General features: G+C 48.6%; 1 protein-coding gene across 15 annotated transcripts; it reads left to right on the top strand.

Annotated features, from left to right (window-relative positions):
• The first annotated feature begins 274 nt into the window (after nucleotides 1-274).
• On the top strand, nucleotides 275-21,256 carry CLTA (clathrin light chain A). 15 transcript variants are annotated; one of them, XM_041004332.1, is made up of 7 exons: nucleotides 290-619; nucleotides 7,070-7,107; nucleotides 8,072-8,189; nucleotides 13,316-13,427; nucleotides 18,538-18,591; nucleotides 19,816-19,851; nucleotides 20,808-21,256. In XM_041004332.1, the coding sequence occupies exons 1-7, from the start codon at nucleotides 415-417 to the stop codon at nucleotides 20,977-20,979; spliced, it is 735 nt and encodes a 244-aa protein (XP_040860266.1). In that variant the 5' UTR covers nucleotides 290-414; the 3' UTR covers nucleotides 20,980-21,256. The 15 variants fall into 15 exon arrangements, with proteins under 15 accessions (XP_040860274.1, XP_040860266.1, XP_040860268.1 ...); XM_041004334.1 differs by having other exon boundaries at nucleotides 290-625; nucleotides 19,843-19,851; XM_041004331.1 differs by having other exon boundaries at nucleotides 290-625.
• Nucleotides 21,257-21,846: the final 590 nt, after the last annotated feature.

Genomic DNA, 21,846 nt, shown 5'->3' with positions numbered 1-21,846 from the left:
CGAGGCCGCCCTAACGCCACCTCACCTTCCGTAGGCAGCACTCGGTTCCCCTCCGAGGCGACTGTCCCCAAGCCGCCGTCCAGTGCCCCAAGGCCCGGGCCGCCCCCAGCAAGCCGCCACTTCCGCCTCCCTGCCCCGAGTCACGAGTTGGTCTTCGTCGGCCCGCCCCTCCCAGCTGCCGATTGGGTAGCTCCCCAGCCACGTCTGCCCTCGGATTGGCTGTGAGCCTTTCGCTGTCGAGGCCCCGCCCTTCCCCGGATATAGGGGCAGGGCTTCCGCTCCCCCCCTCCTCCCGCCTCCCGCCGGGTTCTTCGCTCGCAGTCGCCACTCCAGCGGCAGCTGCCGGACGCGCTGTGTCGGGCGTCGGTTGGCTTCTGTCTTCAGCGTCGCTGTGGGTGCCGTGGAATTGCCGCCATGGCTGAGCTCGATCCGTTCGGCGCCCCGGCCGGGGCTCCTGGCGGCCCAGCGCTGGGGAACGGGCTGGCGGGCGAAGAAGACCCGGCCGCGGCCTTCTTGGCGCAGCAGGAGAGCGAGATTGCGGGCATCGAGAACGACGAGGCCTTCGCCATCCTGGACGGCGGCGCCCCGGGGCCCCAGGCACACGGCGAGCCGCCGGGGGGTCCGGGTGAGCGGGCGGGCGCGTCTGGGCGGGAAACCGGGCCCCGAGTGGGTCCCCAGCTGCTCGCCGCTGAACTCGGGGTGTTGTCAGGAGATTGGGGTTTGGGGGGGCGTGGGAAGGAGTGCAAAGAGGAAACGAGACCCGAACCCAGTCATGCTTGGCTGGGGAGACCCGCCCCGTTCCGAGTGTGTGTGTGTGTGTGTGTGTGTGTGTGTGTGTGTGTGCATGCGCCGGGGGCGGGCGGAGCGAGGACGCCCGGAAAATCGGCGGTGGGAGGCGGGGATCGCAGCCCGTTCAGTTCAGCAACTTTGCACGGAGCCTTCTGCCTGCCGCCGCCGTCGTGGCGGGCGTTTCTCCGGACGTGTCAAGCAAGGCTGAGCACAGCATAGGAGGAGGGCAGGAAAAACTAAGAATAGTAGCAACTTTTTTTTGGTGGGGGGGAGGAGTGACACAAACAAAAATGGCAGTGTACCGTTGAGCATCAAGACCCAAAGTGTTGGGGTGACAGGGAGAAGAAAGGGGGTGGAGGGTATCAGCAAGGAACCGAAGAAGGCCGTGAGGAGGGAAACTGAGGCTGGGGCTTCTGGCAGCAAGGTTAGCCTGGACCGGGCAGGGAAGGGAGTCAGGCGAGTGGGTCTCTGCAGGGCGGTCCTTCCCCTCAGCTCAAGCAAGAAGAGACTGGAGGAGGGCAGGGTGAGCTGGAGTTAGGTGAAGGTTTAACCTTTGAATACGTTAACCTGTGCGGTCGCTAGGATGGCGGTTGTAAGACAGGAGGAGTTGGGGAAACTAGTCCGTAATATGGGGAAGTAGGAAGTTAGAAGAGGTGACATCTGGCTTCACTGTTACTTAAAGAAATATTCCAAGTGAAGGAGAGGAGAGCCCTGTTTGCAGAGGGGAGTGTTTCTAGAACCCTAAACTGAAAGCTCAGTGGGTCAAGCAGGCCCCTAACCCTAAGGCAGTTGGTGGGCCCAAGGCCTGGATGACTAGGTAACATTTATCTGCCACTGTGATGGTTTTAACTTTTTAGACCTTTAGTTCACCAGAAATCTAACTCCTAGTGAGAAATGACTTGCTTAAGGGGGGGAGGGGACAGCAGTGCAGCCCCTAGTTGCCCTCGCTGGACCACCTTCTGTTGCAGAGGTGTTGGCTGGGAGGGGCAGGGCGACTGTGGCTGTCCAGGGAGAACTGACCTACTCCAGCACAGACACTGGCGGGCTGCTGCTGGCCCTGGGAGTCCCGTGTAAACTGGCCAGGTCTTGGGGAGGGAGGGTATAAAGGATACAGTTGCAAGCCCATGTGTCTGTGCTTCAAGCCTTCAGTAAAGGGAAGGAAAGGGTTGAGTGCTGACTTAGTTCCTGAACTTTAGTAGTGAGCTAAGCATTTAGTGACTGAAAGCCCTGACCATGTAGTTGAGATTGGGCATAGTGCAGTGGTCAGCATTTCCTTTGGGAATTAGCGCATGAGCTGGGCACTTCGTTCTCTGAGACACTGTAGTGGTTATGATTTTTGTGCTATCCCATGCTGCTTGAGTGTTGAGTTTAGCTTTGCTGTCTCGGGCAGTTTATGTAATTAACCACTGTAATTTTCTCTCCTGTAAAGTGGGATGATGTGTACCACATTGCGTTTATGGGATTACAATAAAGAATACCTGTGAAGTGCTTGCTGGCGTATAGAAGCATCCAGTGCATTTCAGTTACTGGTATTCCCTGGGGATAAGAGAAGAAAGTAGTTTGAAGCCTTTCGGAGGGTGTGCGATTTTAGATGGGAGGTCTCTGATGTGTTGAATGAAGAGATGTAGAAAATAAGCTGTAACAGGTTGAGGAGAGAGGAAAGCAGTTAAATTCACCTAGCCCTGGGGGATACTCTCATGAGGTGGGCACGGGCTAAAGCTGTTAGAGTTAGGGCAGAGTCGGGCTCCCTCTGATGATTAGGGGTTCAGAGAAAGGACTGTAGAGACAGGAGGTGCCCAGCTCGGTGAAGTGGCATGGGCGATGTTGAGGAAGAGGATGTGGCCAAGGAGGAGGCAGCCCTAGCCCAGCTGAGGTGGGAGAATGGGGCAGGTGTCGGTGGTCGGGCGGCTGTAGGGAAAGCATGGCAGTGAGGTACTGTTACACATCTGACATGCACTTAGGGAGGGGAAAAGAAGCAAAGTACATGAATTAACCTTTCTAGAGGAGGGTGAATGTGTTGGTAACAGTGGTCGAGTTGTTTAGAGAGCTCTTACAGATGACATTTAGCTATACTGCACATTTGCTGTGTGCCTGGTACTCTATGCACTTGACAATGCCTGTAATAACCATGCAGGCTGAGTGGCAGTGTCAACGTGTTTCAGGTGAGAACTGATCACTGTGGAAATACATCATATGCTTAGGTGGCAAGCTAATAAGCGATTTGGTTGAGATTCAGACCCCGGTTGGCATGACTTCACATGTCTGGAGCACATGAGGAGTTGAAGGTGGATTTAGGGCAGTCTTGTACTCTTATTTCTGTCCAGAATCCCTGAGATGCGCGGGGATGTTTCCTTCTGGAGCAGTTGGCGGCCTGGCTTACTTGTCCCAGTAAGACAAGGTCCTAGATGTCCTTCTGCATGTTCCTGTAGCAGTGGACTGTCTTTTGCCTTAGACTGGTTGTTGACTCACACAACAGTGTCGGTGCACAAGGCAGGCCTTTGATTCCACAGTCAAAACGCTCCTTGGAATCTCTGCATCCTGTATCGGAGTCCCTGCTGCACTTGCAGTCCAGCTTCCCACTGATGTGTTCCCCGGGAGGCAGCAGGTGATGGCTTAAGGATACAGATACCAGTCGCCCATATGGGAGACTCACTTTGAGTTCAGGGATCCTGACGTGGGCCTGGCCTTAACCCTTGATGTTAGTGCTCATTCCAGGAGTGAACTCCCAGTAGATGGAAAGTCTTTGTGTCTGTCTCTGCCTTTCAAATGAAAAGTGAAGCTGAAAAGCTAAATAAAGTAACTTGGCTGTTGCCAGAATTAAACAAACAAACAAAAACTGTGGTGGCGTGGTGACTAATAAAAAATCCAGATACATGCCGATGGGTCTGGTTGAGTCTTCAGACTTAAAGGAAGGGCGGCACATGATTTAGGAGGAGGAATGGGTTGCGGGTAACTTAGTGTTTTCAGTAAGGAGGAGTGAGTGATCAAAAGTCTCTTCTGGTGAAAATGGCCCTGGCTGGAATACATTAACTAGATCATTAGTGTGTTGTAATATATTAACAATAACTTAGGTCTGGCTAAACTAGCTAGTAAAGTAAGTTCTAGGATTTAAAAAGCTCTCTCTTTTTTTTTTTTTAAGATTTATTTTTTTTTTATTGGGAAGCTAGATGTACAGCAAGAAGGAGAGACAGAAAGATCATCTGCTGGTTCACTCCCCAAGTGGCTGCAACAGCCAGAGCTGAGCCAGTCTGAAGCCAGGAGCTTCTTCCAAGACTGCTATGCGGATGCACAATCCCAAGGCTTTCGGCCGTCCTTGACTGCTTTCCCAGCCCCCAGCAGGGAGCTGGAAGGAAGTGGAGCAGCCGGGATACAAACCAATACTCATTTGGGATCCCAGTGCATGCAAGGCAAGGACTTTAGCCACCAAACTACCACGCCAAACCCCACTCTTTTCATTTTAAACAAAAATTAACTCTCGGCATTAAAAGAAAGGTAGCAGAACAGCAGCAGCAAGAAAGAAGTATTTAAAAATCTATTTGTTTTATTTACTTGCAAGTAGAGTGACAGAAGAAGAGAGAGAAAGATCTTTCATCGATTAGTTTACTTCCTAATGGTCGTAACTACTGGGTCTGGAGGAGGCTGAAGCCAGGAACCTGGATCTGCATTAGGGTCTCCCGTGTGGGTGGTTGGGGGTCCAAGCATTTGAGTCATGCTGTGCTGTTTGCTGAAGCACAGTAGCAGGGAGCTGCGTCCAAAGTAGAGCAGCCAGAACTTCAGCCAACACGTGTGGGGTGTTGGCATCGTAGGTGATGTAGGGCTTAACCCTTTGAGCCACAGTGCTAGCCCTGTTGTGTTTATTTTTCTCATAGAAGGAAAGGCCTTCAAGCATGAAAGCAGTTGCAGAAATGATCAAGAGAAAATCGATGGTATCTACATATAAGCTAATTAACTCCTGGTGTCAGATACCCTAAGCCAAGTTAAGACAAAATAGGGGGAAATTCTTGTATTATGAGGAGATCGTTAGTTAGTACAGAGAGAGCACTTTGAAACCAGAAGGTGGTAGAGAGACAACTCAGTGAAGAAGAAAATATCAGAAATATGCTTACCACAGGAGATGTGATTGATGCAGCTGAGTCACCAGGAGGTTTTCCCTCCCTCTGCCTCACTGCTGAGGTCACAGACGTTAGAAATGGGGTGCAGCACAGGTTGGTGTGGATAAAGGTCCAAGGAAAGGGTAGCACTCATGCTACTGGATGTTGTACGAATGTTGGTTTATACAAATAAGGGCGAGTGGCTGGTGCTTTAGAAGTCTTGATGCCAGCAGTTCTGCATCAAGGAGCTTATTAAGAGGGACAGTTATGTTGCCCTACAGGCACTTCTCTCTCAGTTGTTTGGTAAATTCTGTAATCCTAAATTTTGACAGAATGTTCAACAAACTATCTGGGTAGGTACAACATAAATAGCTTAAAATAGTAAAAGGCAACTGACTACTACAAGAAACACTTTTTGTGTTACTAGAAAGTATATCAGTAAAATGCAAAAATACATGTATGAGAAATGCTTGGAAATAATAAGCGTACAAGCCAATATTTGAAACAAAGCTGGTGGGTTGCTGAGTGCTTAGAGCCCACGGGCTGTATTCATGCAGCCTGTTAGTAGGTGGTCTGTCCTCTGACATCTCTGGCATAGCATCCCTTCTACAGGTATCTCAGATATGTAGGTAATATTACCTTAAACAAAATAAGCGGCTTAGAAGAGAATATAGCTGCCCCTTCAAGAATATCTCTCTTGGGGAACCCCATGCATGTCCTGAGGTCCTTTGTGAATTGCTGACACATACAGCATAAGAGGATTGAAATGTAATGCATATAATGTGTTGAACACTCAGCACAACGGAAGCCATGCTTAGTGGTGTTTTACACTAAAAATTTGAAAACTTAATGCTGTAGATGAACATTTAAAAAAACATGCTGCAGGGCCAGGCACTGTAGCCTAGTGACTGAAGTCCTCACCTTGCATGTTCCAGGATCCCATATGGGTGCTAGTTCTAATCCTGATTGTCCCACTTCCCATCTAGCTCCCTGCTTGTGGCCTGGGGACCCTGCACCTGCGTGGGAGATCCAGAGGAAGTTCCTGGGTTGTAACTTCTGGCTTCAGCTTTGCAGCCACTTGGGGAGTGAATCAACAGATGGAAGGTCTTCCCCTCTGTCTCTCCTCCTCTCTGTATATCTGCCTTTCCAATAGAAATAAATAAATCTTAAAAAAAAAACCAAAAATATGCTACAGGAGTCTTGAGTTTGCTAGTTTTGTGCATATATGTTTGATGAAAAGAACCAACAAGCCAAATGATGGAATTTCATGACATTTTATTCTTTTAAGAAAATAGTATGTGTTTTAGTATCATGGAACACATGGTAGCCAGGGTTGAGGAAGGAGCCAAGGATGATGGGCGTGAGTTTTAAATACTCCTAAAGCCAAGGAATAAGAAATTGGGAAAAGCAAGAAGAGGACCAAAGGAATGTATAAAATATGAGTATTAGGGTTGATTTGGAAATATTCGGTTCAGGTTGGGTCTAATTAGTTAGGAATCAAGAAAGCCAGATGATGGGTTTGATGAAATCTTTGCCTGTGAGAAGGAAATACAGGGATGGGCTTTGGATGTTGGGACCAACATCCCATAAAAAAGTACTGGGGTTTAAGTCCTGGTTCCTGCTTCTGTGTACCTTGAGAAATACTCAGTGGCACTGGCTTGAGTAATTGGATCCTTGCCACCTATGTGAAAGACCTGGGTTGAGTTACTGACCTGCAATAGTGGATTGGCCCAGCTCTGGCTCTTGCGGGTCTTTGGTAAATCCATGCTTAGGTGCTAAACCTATTCCCACCATAGGATAGAGTCCTGACTCCCTAGCAAACATCTTAATTTCAAATAAAGCACAGAATGGTTCCAGGCCACACTTTTTCCAGAGCCTCACAACTGTCAGAGAAATGCTGTTGCTGTGGGAGATGCTTTGGTCAGCCTCCCTTTGTCGTCTCTCAAAGCCAGAAAGCAGAATTCAGTTTTGGACTTGGAACTTGACAACAGGTCTGTCCATGTTTTGGTGAAATCACTTTTCATTGTGTATAAGCGCATCTGGATTTCATTAAATTAGGAAGTTGTTTGGTACCTAGTGTCTAGACTGCTTAGCAGCTTACAGTTTCTGTAGCAACAGGACTATATCCCACCATATAACTCTGGCCCAGCAGTCCATTGTAACTGACGGCTGAACTCTTTGTCTTACAGAGCCTGTTGATGGAGTGATGAATGGCGAATACTACCAGGTACAGTGTACTCTAATCTCATTGAATGATGTTCAAGGGGCTTCCATTTCTGGGATTTGGTTCGACCTGAACAAGACCCCAGCCCCTTGCCTATCCTGGCTGTGTTAGTAGCTGGCAGGCTGCCTGTCAGGGGAATGCAGAGAGCAGAGCTCCTTTCAGTGTTCCTCTTCTGGCCCAGGTGTGAAGCACCATGATATGTTATTTTATGTTTCAAGACCTCAAGTCTTTAAGCAAAAGAATAGAATAATAGGCCTTATGTTGAAGAAGACAATTGGGGAGTTGAGTGGACACACTAACTTAGTGTGGTGATTCAGTGGAAAAGAATGACAACACTAACCAATGGAAGGGAGAAGGGAGGAATGCATAGCATCCAGAAACATCTGTAGATAAGAAAAGAGCGCGTCAGGCCCTGGGGAGCCTGTGTTAACACTCAGGTCTTAACCAGTGTGGAGTCGCCCTCCCTCTGCCTCCTAGACTCATTGTTGCCTGCCTTTTTTCTTCTCCCCCTGGTATGACCATGGTAGTTACACTATAAGTTCTTTCCTAGAATTCGCTGTGTTCAGCTTAGGTGACGTAGAGAAGCCTTTTTCCTACTTGGTATGATAGTGTTTAGAAGTCTTGGGTTCTCACCCTTACTTTGCTTTGTTTTTGAAGATACCGCATAATCCGTCTGTTAGTGAGGAAGCTAATGGAATACTATTTTCTGATGAGCCCATTATCTGCCCGACCCCAGCGTTCCTGGGTCCCAGGTGACACCACTTACAGGTGTGACAACTGTTACTCCACTTCCCTCATGGGGTTGTCAGGGTGCAGTGCAGTCATGTTGAGACCTCCTGCTGGCTCTCTTGTTTCTTTACTGTGTTATCAGTCATCAGTGCTGGGTATAAGCAGGAGTTCTAAGTTCTGTGAAATGTGTTTTCAGAGTGTTCTGTACTGATAGAGCACAATTTTGTTTTGTGTTAAGGAGAGTAACGGTCCTACAGACGGTTATGCAGCTATTTCACAAGTGGATCGACTGCAGTCAGAGCCTGAGAGTATCCGCAAATGGAGAGAAGAGCAGACAGAGCGCCTGGAGGCCCTGGGTAAGGAATTGGGAGGGGAGGAGCCTATCCATGTGGGGCCCTGGGTAACGGACGGGGCTGGAAACCTGTCCTCAAGGAGCTGCCCTAGACTCTGCTGCTGTTGCCCTTTTTGACTTGGGTTAGCTGTCATGTCCTTGTCTGGTCTTGGAAAGCTAACTTTTGAAACCTAAAGATCACAAGCCACCTCCGTGGAGAAGCCACCTCCGTGGAGAAGCTTAGTCCTAAGCTATTGCCTGAGAAGGATTGTCTGCAGATGAACTCTGTCCTCTCACAGGAAGAGCAGAGTGGGCCTGGTGCGGGGAAGGGCTCTGCACCTGCAATGAGGGACTGGCTCCGAGATGCCAGCCTTAGCAGCTGCTCACGCCTTCAGAATTCATGGGCGACCTGTGAAAGAAGAGCAGTGCTACTCTAGGGCCTGCAGAAGTGGTGCTTAAGAGAGCGATCTATAAGCTTGAAGGGGTTGTAGCCACACAGAGACTTACTAACATTTAATGCCGATAAGGAAAGTGTGAGATACGTTGGAAACATGTACAATTGTTCTTCTTATCCTGCTATCCTTGTAAAAGGAACTTTTTACACCTTTATGAATTAGGGGAGTAGGGAAAAATTGGTAAATAATTGAGTCACTTAGGGGCAAAGTGGTAAATTCAGAATTTTGTCTTCCTTACTTCAGAGTCCACACGCATTCCCTTCATTCCCTTGGCTTTCTGAACACATTAAGTGCACACAGCCAGCCAGTCAGCCTGGCCTCTGATAAAGAGGAGGTATACATAAGGCGGCACTTGTTGCTGCAGGATCTGGAGACAGTTGAGGTCTGCATGGGGGGTTGGAGAGATAAGGCCAAGTGGGAGAATGTAGTCCACAGCATCTTTCAGAGCAGAATCCACGTGTACTCATTCTCTTCTTCCACCTATTCTAGCCAAAAATTAACATTTTAACATTCCAAGTTACTTTTATACACAAGTGGTGCATATGTCTGTGTATCTCTTATGCTTATAGTCACAGATGACTTTTTGTGACTTGTCTGCTTTATGGTACAGACATCACATAGTTCATGTTAAAAAGCCTCATCAAATGGTTCCTAGGAACAGTGACTGTAACACTGCCAGCAGTGTTATTGCCTCTGGAGACTTGTGGAATTTGGAAACGTGGCTCCTTATGCTTCAGATGGAGTAACTAACAGACACCCAGATAAGAAAGGACTTGATCAAGATAACAATCTGTTACTATGAAATTATTTCTCTTTCTAGTCCAGTGTATGTGGCTTTCAGAATAAATGTTCTTCATTGTGCTATTCTGTGCTCTTTGATGGTGGAAATATCCTGTGTCTGCACTGGCTGGGATGATGGCCACTAACCTCACATGGCTGTCAGATGCCTGTAGAATGTGGTACAGCAAATGAAGCTCCTGCCTGGGTCATGCACGTCCCCGGTTGGAGTGCCAGTTCTAGTCCGAGCGCCTCTGTTTCTGAGCCAGCTTCCTGCTGATGCCTCCTGGGAAGTGGCAATGAAGTCAAATAATTGGGTTCCTTTCGCCCATGAAAGAGGCCACAGAGTCCTTCCCTCCTGGCTTTGACCTGGCACGGCCCTGGCTCTTCTAAGCTTTTGGGAGAAGCCAGCAGGTAAAGATGTGTCTTTGTCTGTGTCTCTCTGCCTTTCAGACAGATTAAAATAAACAAAGTGGCAGGTGTGACCAAGAGACTGGATTTTAAATTTGTTAATTTTTAAAAAAAGATTTATTTATTGGAAAGTCAGATACACAGAGAGGAGGAAAGACAGAGAGAAAGATCTTCCTTCTGATGATTCACTCCCCAAGTGACTGCAACGGCCGGTGCTATGCCGATCCAAAGCCAGGATCCAGGAACTTCTTCCAGGCATCCCACACAGGTGCAGGGTCCCAAGGCTTTGGGCTGTCCTCGACTGCTTTCCCAGGCCACAAGCAGGGAGCTGGATGGGAAGTGGAGCTGCTGGGATTAGAACCGGCACCCATATGGGATCCTGGCACGTTCAAGGCTAGGACTTTAGCCGCTAGGCCACGCCGCCAGGCCCAAATTTGTTAATTTTTATAAATGTAGATTTAAGTAGCTATATGTGACTGGTAACTTATTGTGTTTGTGGCAGGAACCCAAGTACTTGAGCCATTGACTAAAACTGTTTAAATTTGTGAGGTTTATTTGTTTGTTTTTGGGCAGTACAGTCTTCAGAAGATCTGTTATGGTGCTAGCAGCTTTGTTCTTGCGTGGTCTTTATGGATCTCTGTGCAGGCTCGGGGCCAGGACTTTGCAGGTGTGGAGACTGCGCGCTAGTGTGCATGTTCTCCAGAGTCCACTTCAGTGTCTAAAAGCATTTCCATTCTCAGTTATCAGTTGGATACTTTGGGGATATTCCATAAAGGTGCTGTTTTAATTCACATTGAAAATTCAGACATTTGCTTCACAACTCCAGTTGAATTGAATCAACTGGACCATAAAGAAAGGGGGGGACTCTTCAGTTTCACCTTTTTTCTCTGCAGGAGCTGTGGGAAAGCACAGCACACTAAAAATAGACGCCCAGGGTCACTGGTTTTCATCTCAGCGCTTGGCTGCGTCTCAGGCCAGTTTCTTTTCTGCAGACAATAATAAAGATTTACAGAGAAGCAGGTGCCTGTCACTGTGTCGCGCTCTCTAAGGACTCTCTCCCAGACACAAAGAGCTTGCATTCAGCCGTGGGTATTTGGCCCGTCAGGCTGAGCACTGAAGGATCTGAATTCTCATGGCCAGTGTTACTTCCTGGTTCTCTGCAAGCCAAGAGAGATTTGAATGTACCATTTTCTACAGCAGCTACAGATGGTCCATTCTTATCTAGATTAGATTTGTTTTAAATGAGCATTTTTGTAATATTTTGGTACTGAGATAAAATTTTGAAATGAGCGTTAGATTTGAAAGTACTATCTATCTAATCACAAAATATTTTTCTTTGGAAATAATTTCGTCATTAGTAAGATATCATCTTGTGTTTCAAATTTAGTATTCTTCAATTCCTTCTCCACATGACCCTGGCAACATAAATAGTGTTTCATTGTAGCTTGACATGCTCCATTTCTCACACTCACACATACACACACACACACACACACACACACACACACACACTCCTTCACACACTCTCACAGACTGCTGGAGACAGATGCATATCAGAAATTTACTGTATTTGCTTTAGAGTCTTCAGTGGGAGATAGGTAGAGTCATCCACCATGTGAATGATAGGTCATTTTGAAGTAGAGAACAAAGCTCTTTATAATCTGGAGGCTCTGGGGGAGTTGGTAGCTGTTATTGGGCCCTTTCCCATAGTTGCAGACACAGCCCTCGGCAGGTTGTTCCCACAGTGCTTACAGAGGCCCTGAAAGTGCCAGGAGAGTGCTTCCTGTCTTCCTCTGAGTGGCTGCTTAGCAACCACCACTGCTTCCTCTGCTTCTCAGACACTGATTACAGGTTGTGCTCTTGCTCTGCCCTCCCAGCCCAGCTCTTCACCCATATCACAGCTTGTGGTTATTCCTAGGCTTGCTTCTCCTTCTGTCCCTCCCGCTGGTAGCGGCATAATGGTGTTATCATCAGACCTGAATTTAACTTTTGGCTCTTTTTACTCTAACCTTTAGGAGGCTAACTCAGACTTTCTAAGCTTTGGTTTTTCTCACTGCTGACAATGGAATTAGGGATTTAGTTTCTTGGGATAATTGTAAAGAATGAATGAGACGTCTGTGGAACACCTCCTAGAAAGGGTGCCTGAGACAGGTTTGCAGGGAGGTGTCAGGACAACGTCAGGGAACTGTGCCAGCAGCTTGGACATGTGTTTCTGTATCTCCCACTCCTTAGTCTCTTCTGCATGTCTTGGGGCAAGCCATGTTTCATCGTTGGAAAGCTTGATATCTGCAGTACAGCCCAGCACACCTTCTAGGTGCACATTTCCCACGTCATTTCTGGACCCTTTAGTTTGGCTTTTGGTGGTGATCCTCCATCCCCACCCATTGCAGGTCTCTCCATTGGAGTTCCTTGGGTAACTCATTCCTGGCTCTACCATGACTCACTCTTCATCTACGAATGAACAGATGGTCTGTGATCCTCTCTAGCTCTTCTATTCTATATTCTGTCCTTCTCTGGGAGGAATCTCTCCAGCTTGTTTTCCTAGTGGTTTCTTATTTCAAAGAGATGTTTCTATGTACTAGTCACAAGAGTGCCACCTTGTGTCTTACAAAACTGTTACTTGTCAGGTCTGGGATGTGGACTAAGCTTTGCTCTGTGAGAAGAATTAACAGATGATTGAAAGTCAGTATTTTCATGCTCTTTCCCTTAACTCTGCCAAAAACAATTCTATTGAATTCAGTTAGTCCATGAACAATGGCCAGTTAATGCACCCTAAGTTGTCAGCAAACCAAGATGAGACAGAGTGGAAGATCGGGGGGAGCTCCTGCAATCAAGAATAGTTGATTCTGTTTTCCCGAACGCGCGTGCATGTGTACTTGTACTTGTGTTTTCAGCAGGACCAGAGCAAATTAATGAGCTCAAGTTTGCTGGGATTTTTTTTTTTCATTTGCCTTGAAAGGCAGAAAGAGACAGATCTGTCCACTGGTTCCCTGCCTCAAGCTGCAGCCATCAAAGCAGGCTAGGTCAGAGCTAGGAAGGAGCTCAGAGCTCCAGCTGGATCCTCTCATGGCTGGCAGGAACCCAAGTGCTCCAGCCACTGACTACATCTATTTAAATGTCTGAGGGCTTGAGGGCTCACACTTAACAAAGCATCCAAGAAGCCGCTTGGGACTCCTGCATCCCATATGAGACACCAGGGCTTGGGTTCTGGCTGTGCTCCTGAGTCTAGATCTGTTAATGGGTCCCTGAAGGCAGCAAGAGATGGCTCAAGCACCTGGCTTCCTGCCACCCGTAGGAGAGATCTAAATTGAATTTGTAACTCCTGGCTTTGGCCTGGCCCAGCCCTGGCTGTTGTCAGCTTCTGGGGAATAAATTGGTGAATGCAGGTATATCTCTCTGACTCTCTGCCTTTCAAATAAATCAATAGAATAATAAAGCAAAAATTAAATATGATTACAAAAAATGTGTGTTTGGTCTCATTTGTGTTTTCTTTTCCTTCTCTTCAAAGATGCCAATTCTCGGAAGCAAGAAGCAGAGTGGAAAGAAAAAGCAATAAAAGAACTAGAAGAGTGGTATGCAAGACAGGACGAGCAGCTACAAAAAACAAAAGCAAACAACAGGTCAGTCCCTGGTGATGCTTGCAGGCTCCGAGACTGAATTCGAAGCCCGTTTTCCAACATCTAGTGCAGGCGCACGACTGCTGCCTTGTTGAGTGTGAAGATGGCTTTGCAGGTTGTTAAGAAAATGCTTGAACACAGAGCCTGCACATCTCAAGTCTTATGAGCATAACTCAATCTGTTTTCTAGCCATTCCAATTGTAGTTAAGTTTGCTTAAATGTATCACTTATAATGATGTGAATCATCTAAAGAAGTTACTTCATGGGTTAAGTCCAGATGTGAGATCTGGAGTTCTGAAGTGAGCCTCTATGAATACACCAGGATCTCATTACTTGGAGCTGATTACACCTGCTGACATGGCTGCTGCTAAGTACAGCCTTGCTCCGGTAGCTGCTGCAGGGAGGGTCCCTGAGCCGGGAAATGCCTGCTAATGGGATGGCCACGGATGTTCCAACACAGTGACTTCAGAATTGAGGGTTCCCCAGTTACTCCTCTGTGACTAAGAAAATACTGAGCTGACTTCTTAGAAAATGCTATTTTCAGAATATATTTTATTCACTTACTGAAGTGTAAGTAGTTGTGAGGAGAGAATAATACAGTCATCCTTGGCTCACTGCTGCTGGCAGCTGGGGGCTTTTGCACAGCACTTCCTGGAAGTAGCTTAGCAGCGAATTTGCAGCTGCTGCCTGGTTCCCTGCGGGTGAGAGGTGGTTGCTCCACCCACTTGGTGTAGAATCAGACCTCTCTGGCCTGGAGGTGTTTTCAGTTTCCACGGCCCTGGTAGTGAGCTGGGTTAAGTGCCTTTGTCTCCAGTAGCTCTGCTAGGTTGAAGTCAGCTGGAACAGAGAGAACTAGCCTCTGTGCCAGCCACCCGTGCCTTCGCAGGACCACCTGACAGAACACATGGATTCTTTGTTATGTACAGCAGCTCCTCCTTTGAGCCTTTGGTCACCCTTGATTCTGTCAGCCATCCCCACCCCTAGAAACCACCCTTAGACCTGGTCTGGCCGCCTTGTGTCCTCCAGGGGATGCTCTGGAGGAGTGCCCAACAGGTTTTGGGGTTGAGTTGCCAGTGGTGATGGCTTCGTGAACCACACAGGGTTCCTGTTTGGCCTGTGGTCAGTGTAATGTGCTGACTTCCCAGGCTCTTATGTCCCCTGCTTGTCAAGGATGTCCCACCCTCAAGGGCAGATGCAGATCTGAGCCGGCGCTTTGTGCTACCCTGTGACAGCCCCCAGCAAGCCCCCTCAGCACTTGAGTTTTAGCCAGAGTGCTTGGCAAAACTCCATCAACCATCCCTGGGCAGGGTCCCTAGGGCTTTCTCAGTTGGACAGATTATTAGAATTTAAATATGGAACAGGCTTGCTAGGACAGAATCACTTAAGGTCTGTCTTGCTGAATTTCTGTATGGAAAGGATTGCCTCTTGGAGTACAGAATCAGTTGTTCTTGGAGAGCAATCCCATTTGTTGTTAGACCTTCAGCCTTGAAGATTAGTCCTCTGGCTGCGTGTTTAGGGCTGGGGTAGATTTCTTTCCCTATAACTGGGATGCTGGTTTGGGGGGCAGCTCATAGGGACCTCTCAGGTTCCAGAAAAGGGACAGACTTAAGACCCCCACTCACAGAGAGTCTGGAGTTCTTTAGAAGCCAAATTCAAATTCCTTGTTTTCTGGAGACCTTTGCAGCACCGGGCTGATCCTATGGCACAGGGTCTGAGCCCAGAAGGGCTGGTTTTCACACTTTATTCCAGTAATCCTTCAGTGGTCAAAAGTGGGAGCCCTTTTGGAGTCACTTCTGGAGACTTCCTTTGGTGTCATTGCCCCCCTGCAGCAGCATGCAATAGAGCTGGCTACTCCTCGGGCTGCCCGTGTCTGCCTCTGAACTGCGGAGTTCCATCTCTGTAAAGGACTTCCTGCCTCCTTCTCTGTCTCAGGTGATGAATATGTTTAGAAAGCAAAGCTGGGTTTTCAGTTCAAGCAAGCATCATCTTCTCTGGATGACTCAGCAGCCACTGATGTTAAGGGGAGTGTGGCAGCGTGGCAAGGCCTTGGGCAGAAAGGGCCTCCAGTTTGAGTGTGTCATCAGGCATCCTGCCTTCCAGTGTCACCAGAGCAGGAGCACTGCTGTGCTGGGGCCATGCCCTGCAGGGGCTGTGGTCCATGGTCAGTGTCCATACTGCATCCACCCCTGGTCCCTGGCTGGGGCCCAGTGTAACTGCGCAAAAACTGAATTCATGAGTATGGGAAAGAATTCCCTTTGCTTCAGAGTTCTTCAGAACAGTGGTTGAGTTTGTGATTATTATCCCTCAGCACCCAGGGGACCCTGGTGGACATCAGAACCTTGTATGTTCATACGAAGTGCTCAGATTCCTTGTATGAAACAGCATGGCGTTTGCAGAGAGCAGGTTCACATCCTCTTGTGTACTGGGGGGCCACCTTCACAGTACTGGTAATGCCAGATACAGCGTCAGTGCAGGTCGCAGGTGATACACGGGTATGGATATTGTTCAGGGAATGATGGTGAGAAAGATGTGTATATAGGTCATACAGCTGCACATCTATTTCCTGGCACCCGTGGATATGCAGGGCTGACTACTTGGCAAGAACAAACCCAGAACGTGTTCCTTTTCATACTGTAAGAGAAACATTTCCCCCCAGTAAGGAAACTCCCTCTCTAGTAAGGAATCTTCATCCTTGCCGCCCCCCCCCCCTTTTTTTTTTTAATTTGTTAGGAAAGTAGATCAACAGAATGAGAGAGATTTTCCATTTGCTGGCTCAGATGGCTGTAACAGCCAAGGCTGGGCCAAGCCAAAGCCGGGAGCCTGGAACTCCATCTAGCCTCACACATGGGGGCTTAGGGACTATTTTTGACTACCTCCCAGGCACGTGAGCAAGGGGCTGGATTGGAAGCAGAGCTACTGGGACTTGAATTGGCACTCGATAGAATGCTGGCATTGCCAACAGCAGCTTAACATGCCGTGCTACAATGACAGTCTGTTAGGGTATGCTGAGATTTTTCAGCCCTTTATAGACTTGAAAAAGTTTAGGGACTATTCAGTTCGCAGTGGTGGTGTGAGCATTTTTTGCATGTCCCTTTTTGGGGCTGTTTGGAGAATAGTTCTGTGTTGTTCATTTGCCTTCAGAGTTGGTCCTGTGGGCTGGCATTTCTCTTCCTGTTTGGCTGAGGGCTATTTTAGGCTCCCCCTCTCCTGGGTAAAGAACCATCAGGTGGCGGCCACCCTTGTTTAGTCTGTAACTTTGTCTTTTCTGGGCCTATGACGTTGATGTGTCCATTAGTCAAGGGACTAGCAGCAAAGGAGCAAAGACTGACATTCAAGCTTTTGTTGTCATGGTGATGCTGGGTGACAGTCATTAAATCTTCATTCTTTTCCAGTAGAAGCTCACTCTGGTTGAGATCAGTCAGGTTTGACTCTTCATGTGAACTGAAGGGGAGGTAGTGTGTGTTTACAAGGTGGCCTGCTTTGCCTTTCTCCCCCACTCATGCTGATCAAAATTAAACTACAATCAGGCTTTTCTTTTTGCTTTCTTTAAAAAAAATTTTAAGGTTTATTTATTTTTATTGGGAAGTCAGATATACAGAGAGAAAAATCTGCCATCCGCCAGGAGCTTATTCCATCTCCCACGCAGGTGCAGGATCCCAGTTTGGGCCATCAACTGCTTTCCCAGGTCACAAGCAGGGAGCTGGATGGGAAGGGGGCAACCAGGACATGAAATAGCACCGTTATGGGATCCCGGTGGATGCAAGGCAAGGACTTTAGCCACTAGGCTACTGCGTCAGGCCCACTTTCTTTAGATTTCCACAAAGAAATATACATGTGGATTTAAGAAGTAAGCCGAGGGTCCCACGCAATAGCGAAGTAGTTAAAGTCCTCGCCTTGCACACACAGCCAGGATCCCATATGGGTGCTGGTTCTAATCCTGGCGGCCCCGCTTCCCATCCAGCTCCCTTGCCTGTAGCCTGGGAAAGCAGTTGAGGATGACCCAAAGCCTTGGGACCCTGCACCCTCATGGGAGACCCGGAGGAAGCTCCTGACTCCTGGCTTTGGATTGGCTCAGCTCCAACTTTTGTGGCCACTTGGAGAGTGAACCATCAGATGAAAGATCTTCCTCTCTGTCTCTCCTCCTGTCTGTATATCTGCCTTTCCAATAAAAATAAATAAAATTTTTTTAAAAGTTAGCTGAAATTAAAATTACTAGAATCTGCCTTCAAATAAATATGTGCGCTTTGGGTAAAGACCAAGCATAATTAACCTTCAGACATATCACCTCTACTCGCCTACCTCAAACTGACCTACCTAGTCAAAGGACCAGGTAAGACTCCTTGGGGGAGGCTCTGCCTTTTCCCAGTGGGCCAAGGAGGAATGGCTGTGTCCAGGGATGCCAAAGTCCAAGAGCCCAGTCGCTGCAGGGTGAGGTTCCCCCACCCCATGACAAACCCAACTTCTCAGTCAGTCAAGTCTGGCCTAGAAATATTTGGGAACTATACCAGCTTCTTAAGCCAGTGGCCTTAGGGACCAGTGGGCAAGCGCAGGTACAGGGCCGTAGCACTTTCCCCCAGGCTTGCCTTGGGCTCCCTTTTTCTTTAAGGGATTTGAAAATGACCCTCTGTTCCAGGATATTGAACCTTTATCCCACCCAGCCAGCTTGGGAAGGCAAATCTTGGAACCTCAGTGCACACACCAGCTGGGAGGAAGCATTGAGGTGTGGTGCAAAGTAGGAAGTCCGTGGGGCCTGGAGCCCGGCTGTCCTGGGCTGGTCCTGTACACTGCCTCTGTGACACAGCCCAGCGCCTTGAGGTCGCTGTGTCAGGCTGTTTCACAATGTATGTTGGGTGCTTGATAAATGCTCATTGCTGCCAGGGCGAGCCAAGGGGCTGAAACTGACAGTGCACGCTCGTGGGGACTCCCCAGGTGGCAAGGCCAGTGGGGAAACTCAGGGGCTGGCACGGCCAGAAGCCTCGGGGTTGGGCTGGAGCCCCGGCAGCAGCTCGGCAGCGCCCACCCCGCCCCTGCTGTGGATTGTGGATGTTCTGCTTCTCAATGTTCTCTCTTTTTTCCTGCCCGCTTGCCTGCCTTTGGACTTCTTGCTGTCTAGGGTGGCAGATGAAGCTTTCTACAAACAACCCTTCGCTGACGTGATTGGTTATGTGTATGTTGCAAAAACTAATTCCTTTTCTTGTTTTGATTCAATTTGTTTAGAGTTATGTCACAAGTTGTTTTACTCTAAAACACTTCAGACTGGCACTGTGGGGGCTGCCCAAGTGTTGACAAGCTAGGGTACACTCCCATGATTGCCGTGCGGAATAATGACTGCCTTCAGCCACTCATTGCCATTTTTCATATGCAGCGTTTTAGGGGGAAGAAAGTTGACTCCTTTTCAAGTGTGTGTCATTTGTGATCTCACCTGGGCAAGATCTGGGACAGTAGTGGGCTCTGATCTCTTGCTGTTGCTACCGCCACTGCTGCCACCTGTGCCCTATTGCCCCCTCCAGGTGAGAATTCTCACTGGGGAGCAGGTGGCAGTCCCAGGAGGCCAAGAGCTGGGGAGCAGCAGCACCTTGCATTGCCAGATCAGAAATTTGGGGGCAGCTGTTTTCAACACGTAGTTCCTTCGAGGATGTGGGAGTCAGGGACCTCTCCCCCAGGCATCAGGGTTCAGAGCCCAGGGGTTTGTCCCCAGTGGGTGTGTGTTCCCCTGTCATCTTACATATCTAAAATTGTGTCATGGCCAGGTTCTGATGGCCACGCAAGCACAGAGACCCCCAGCTCTGTGGTCAGGTTAGCAAGACTGGCTGGTATAGGCCACATTGGTTTTTCCCTCGTCCCCTGCCCCCTAAAATGGCAGCTTTTTGAAAAGGTTGTTTTTCTTTTCCTTTTTTCTTCTTTTTTTTCTTTTCTTTAAACGATTGCTGTTTATCAAAGCTGCATTGCCAAAAGACTTGGGCCACCTTTGGGGCCCCAGTGAGATGAGAGCGGAATAGCGGAGGAAAGGGGCTCTGGGAGACAGGCAGTTGGGTGGTCTACAGAGCCCCTGAGACCTGGGGTTCTCAAACAGTCCTGGTCAAAGATAGAACTGGGGTTCCTGGGTCCTCGGACGCATTTAAAATGAGGCCTGTGAAATGCTGGATGTACAGGTGGTGTTGGATTGGATTTTTGCACATTCTCTCTGAAGTAGTCATGGAGACTGGAGAGGTCGAGCCTGGTTTTGCTGGGCAGCAGGGTGGCCCAGCAAAGCCAGCTGCACGCTCCCAAGCTTAGGTAGAGCGGCAGGGGCATGTCTAGCTTACTGACCATCTGCATTGAACTCATTCTCATTTTCTATATCTGACCTAAAGTTTCTCTCCTTGTTTCTTTTCTTCTCTTCACCTTTAAGCACAAACATAAACCATCCTTGCTACAGCCTAGAACAGTTAAGTAAACCTTTCTCACTGCCCTAACTGTGTGTGCCATGAAGTCGCAGTGTTGTAGTGGCTCTGGGCTTCAGCGATGTGTGCCACGGCCATCCCTGTGAGAGTGCCCCCCTTGTGCTCACGGACCAGTCACCTTCATTGCTTTTGCTTTGCCCGTGATGCTTGTTGGAGTAAATGGATATAGTATGTCTTCCCGCCTCTTAGCACTGTCCTTATAGGCTGGAGCTCCCCAGTTAGCTCCCTGCTGGGGGTGGGCTGCCTTGATGTGGAAGAATGTTGGAGTAGCCCCCGCCAAAAAGCAGCTCATGCTGGCTCTCCTGCCGGAGTGGTGTGCCCTGAGTGGACTTCAGGCACCTGGCTGGAGAGAAAATGGCAAATTTCTGGCTGACCTGGAGAATGCCCTAATACCCCTGCCTCCCCTTCCAGAATGGCTTTCTGTCTCTAGTGCCTGCTAGCATGGAAGCTTTGTCTTGAATTTCTTTTGATCTGCCCTGTTTCTCTCCAGCCGGAGGAATTAAATCTAGAGGCTACTGTGGGCTTTTTAGAAATCTCTAAATTTCCTTGAAACTCAATACAGCCCAGCATAAGCTAATGCTCAGTTTCTTGACCAGCCAGCTGCTCTGCTCTTCATCACAGCAGCGCAGAGGTGGCTCAGGACTGGCTTTTGTTAATCCTTCAGATGAGCAGAGATTGCCAGACAGAGAGACAGTGAGCCCTAAACCAAACACCTGTATTCCAACATTTTACACAGCGGCTTGGGCACCTTGTGCTGAGGTGCGCTGCCCACATGTCTGTCCCTGCGTCTGCCCCAGGCCAGGGACCGTTCTTGGGGAACGGCACTGCCACGAGCCAGGGATGAGGCAGCAGAGGGAGTCACTTTTCTGTAGCGAGCCAGCCGCCAGGTGGCTCACAGGTGGTTCTACAGTAAACCAACACATTTTGTTGTTGCTTGCAGGGCGGCAGAAGAAGCCTTTGTAAACGACATTGATGAATCGTCCCCAGGCACAGAGTGGGAACGGGTGGCCAGGCTGTGTGACTTTAACCCCAAGTCCAGCAAGCAGGCCAAAGACGTCTCCCGCATGCGCTCAGTTCTCATCTCCCTCAAGCAGACGCCCCTGGTGCACTGAAGAGCCGCCTGTGGAAACACTACTACATCTGCAATATCTTAGTCCTCCTCCGTGAAGCCATTCACAGTAATTGGATTAATTATGTTGTTCTTTTGGACCAAACCTTTTGTCTTTAGAGTTGATCATTGTTTGTGATTGCATGTTTCCTTCACTGTGCTCTCCTTGGCTTTCAGAGAGGAGAGGGGAGGAGGAAGAGGAAGGGAGGACCGCTCCCAACAGTAGCCTCAACTGTGCTTTTACGTGTTACTCGGAGAATAAACTTCTGTTTCAAACAATATCCACGAAGCTTCTTTGTTGACCTCAGGATCTGTGGATTCAGCCAGCAAGCCTGAGCCAGGATGGCAGTCGTGTGACTAGCCCCTTCCTTCTGAATCCCATAGCACCTGCTGGGCTCTGTGTCATCTGATCCATGTTTCCGGTGTGAAGTCTTTTCATCTAAATCTGTTCCAATACAGTGTTCACTGCATGTGTCTGTTTACATTTATATTAGTTAAAAATAGATTTCTCAGGGCTGGTGTTGTGGCACAGTGAGTTAGGCCACAGAGTGCAGTGCTGGCATCCTCCATGGCTCCTAGTTCAAGTCCTAGCTGCTGCACTTCTGAACCAGCTCCCTGCTAAAGCACCTGGGGAACATCAGATGGTCCAAGTACTTGGGCTCCTGCACCGGCATGAAAGTCCTAGAAGAAGCCCCAGGTTCCTGGCTTCAGGCTGGCCCAGCCCTGGCTGTTGCAGCCATTTGGGGAGTGAATCAAAGGAGGATGGAAGCTCTCTCCATCTGTCTCCTTCTCTTTCTGTAACTGTGCCTTTTAGTCCTCAGGACATGTGGTTAGGTGGTGTCGGATCAGGCCTTGTAGATCATGGTGCATC

This window comes from Ochotona curzoniae, unplaced genomic scaffold, assembly GCF_017591425.1.
Source record: "Ochotona curzoniae isolate NIBS_2020 unplaced genomic scaffold, NIBS_Ocur_1.0 scaffold_3208, whole genome shotgun sequence".
Lineage (NCBI taxonomy): Eukaryota > Metazoa > Chordata > Mammalia > Lagomorpha > Ochotonidae > Ochotona > Ochotona curzoniae.
Note: the sequence above shows the minus strand (reverse complement) of the source record. Positions and strands in the feature narration are given on the sequence as shown.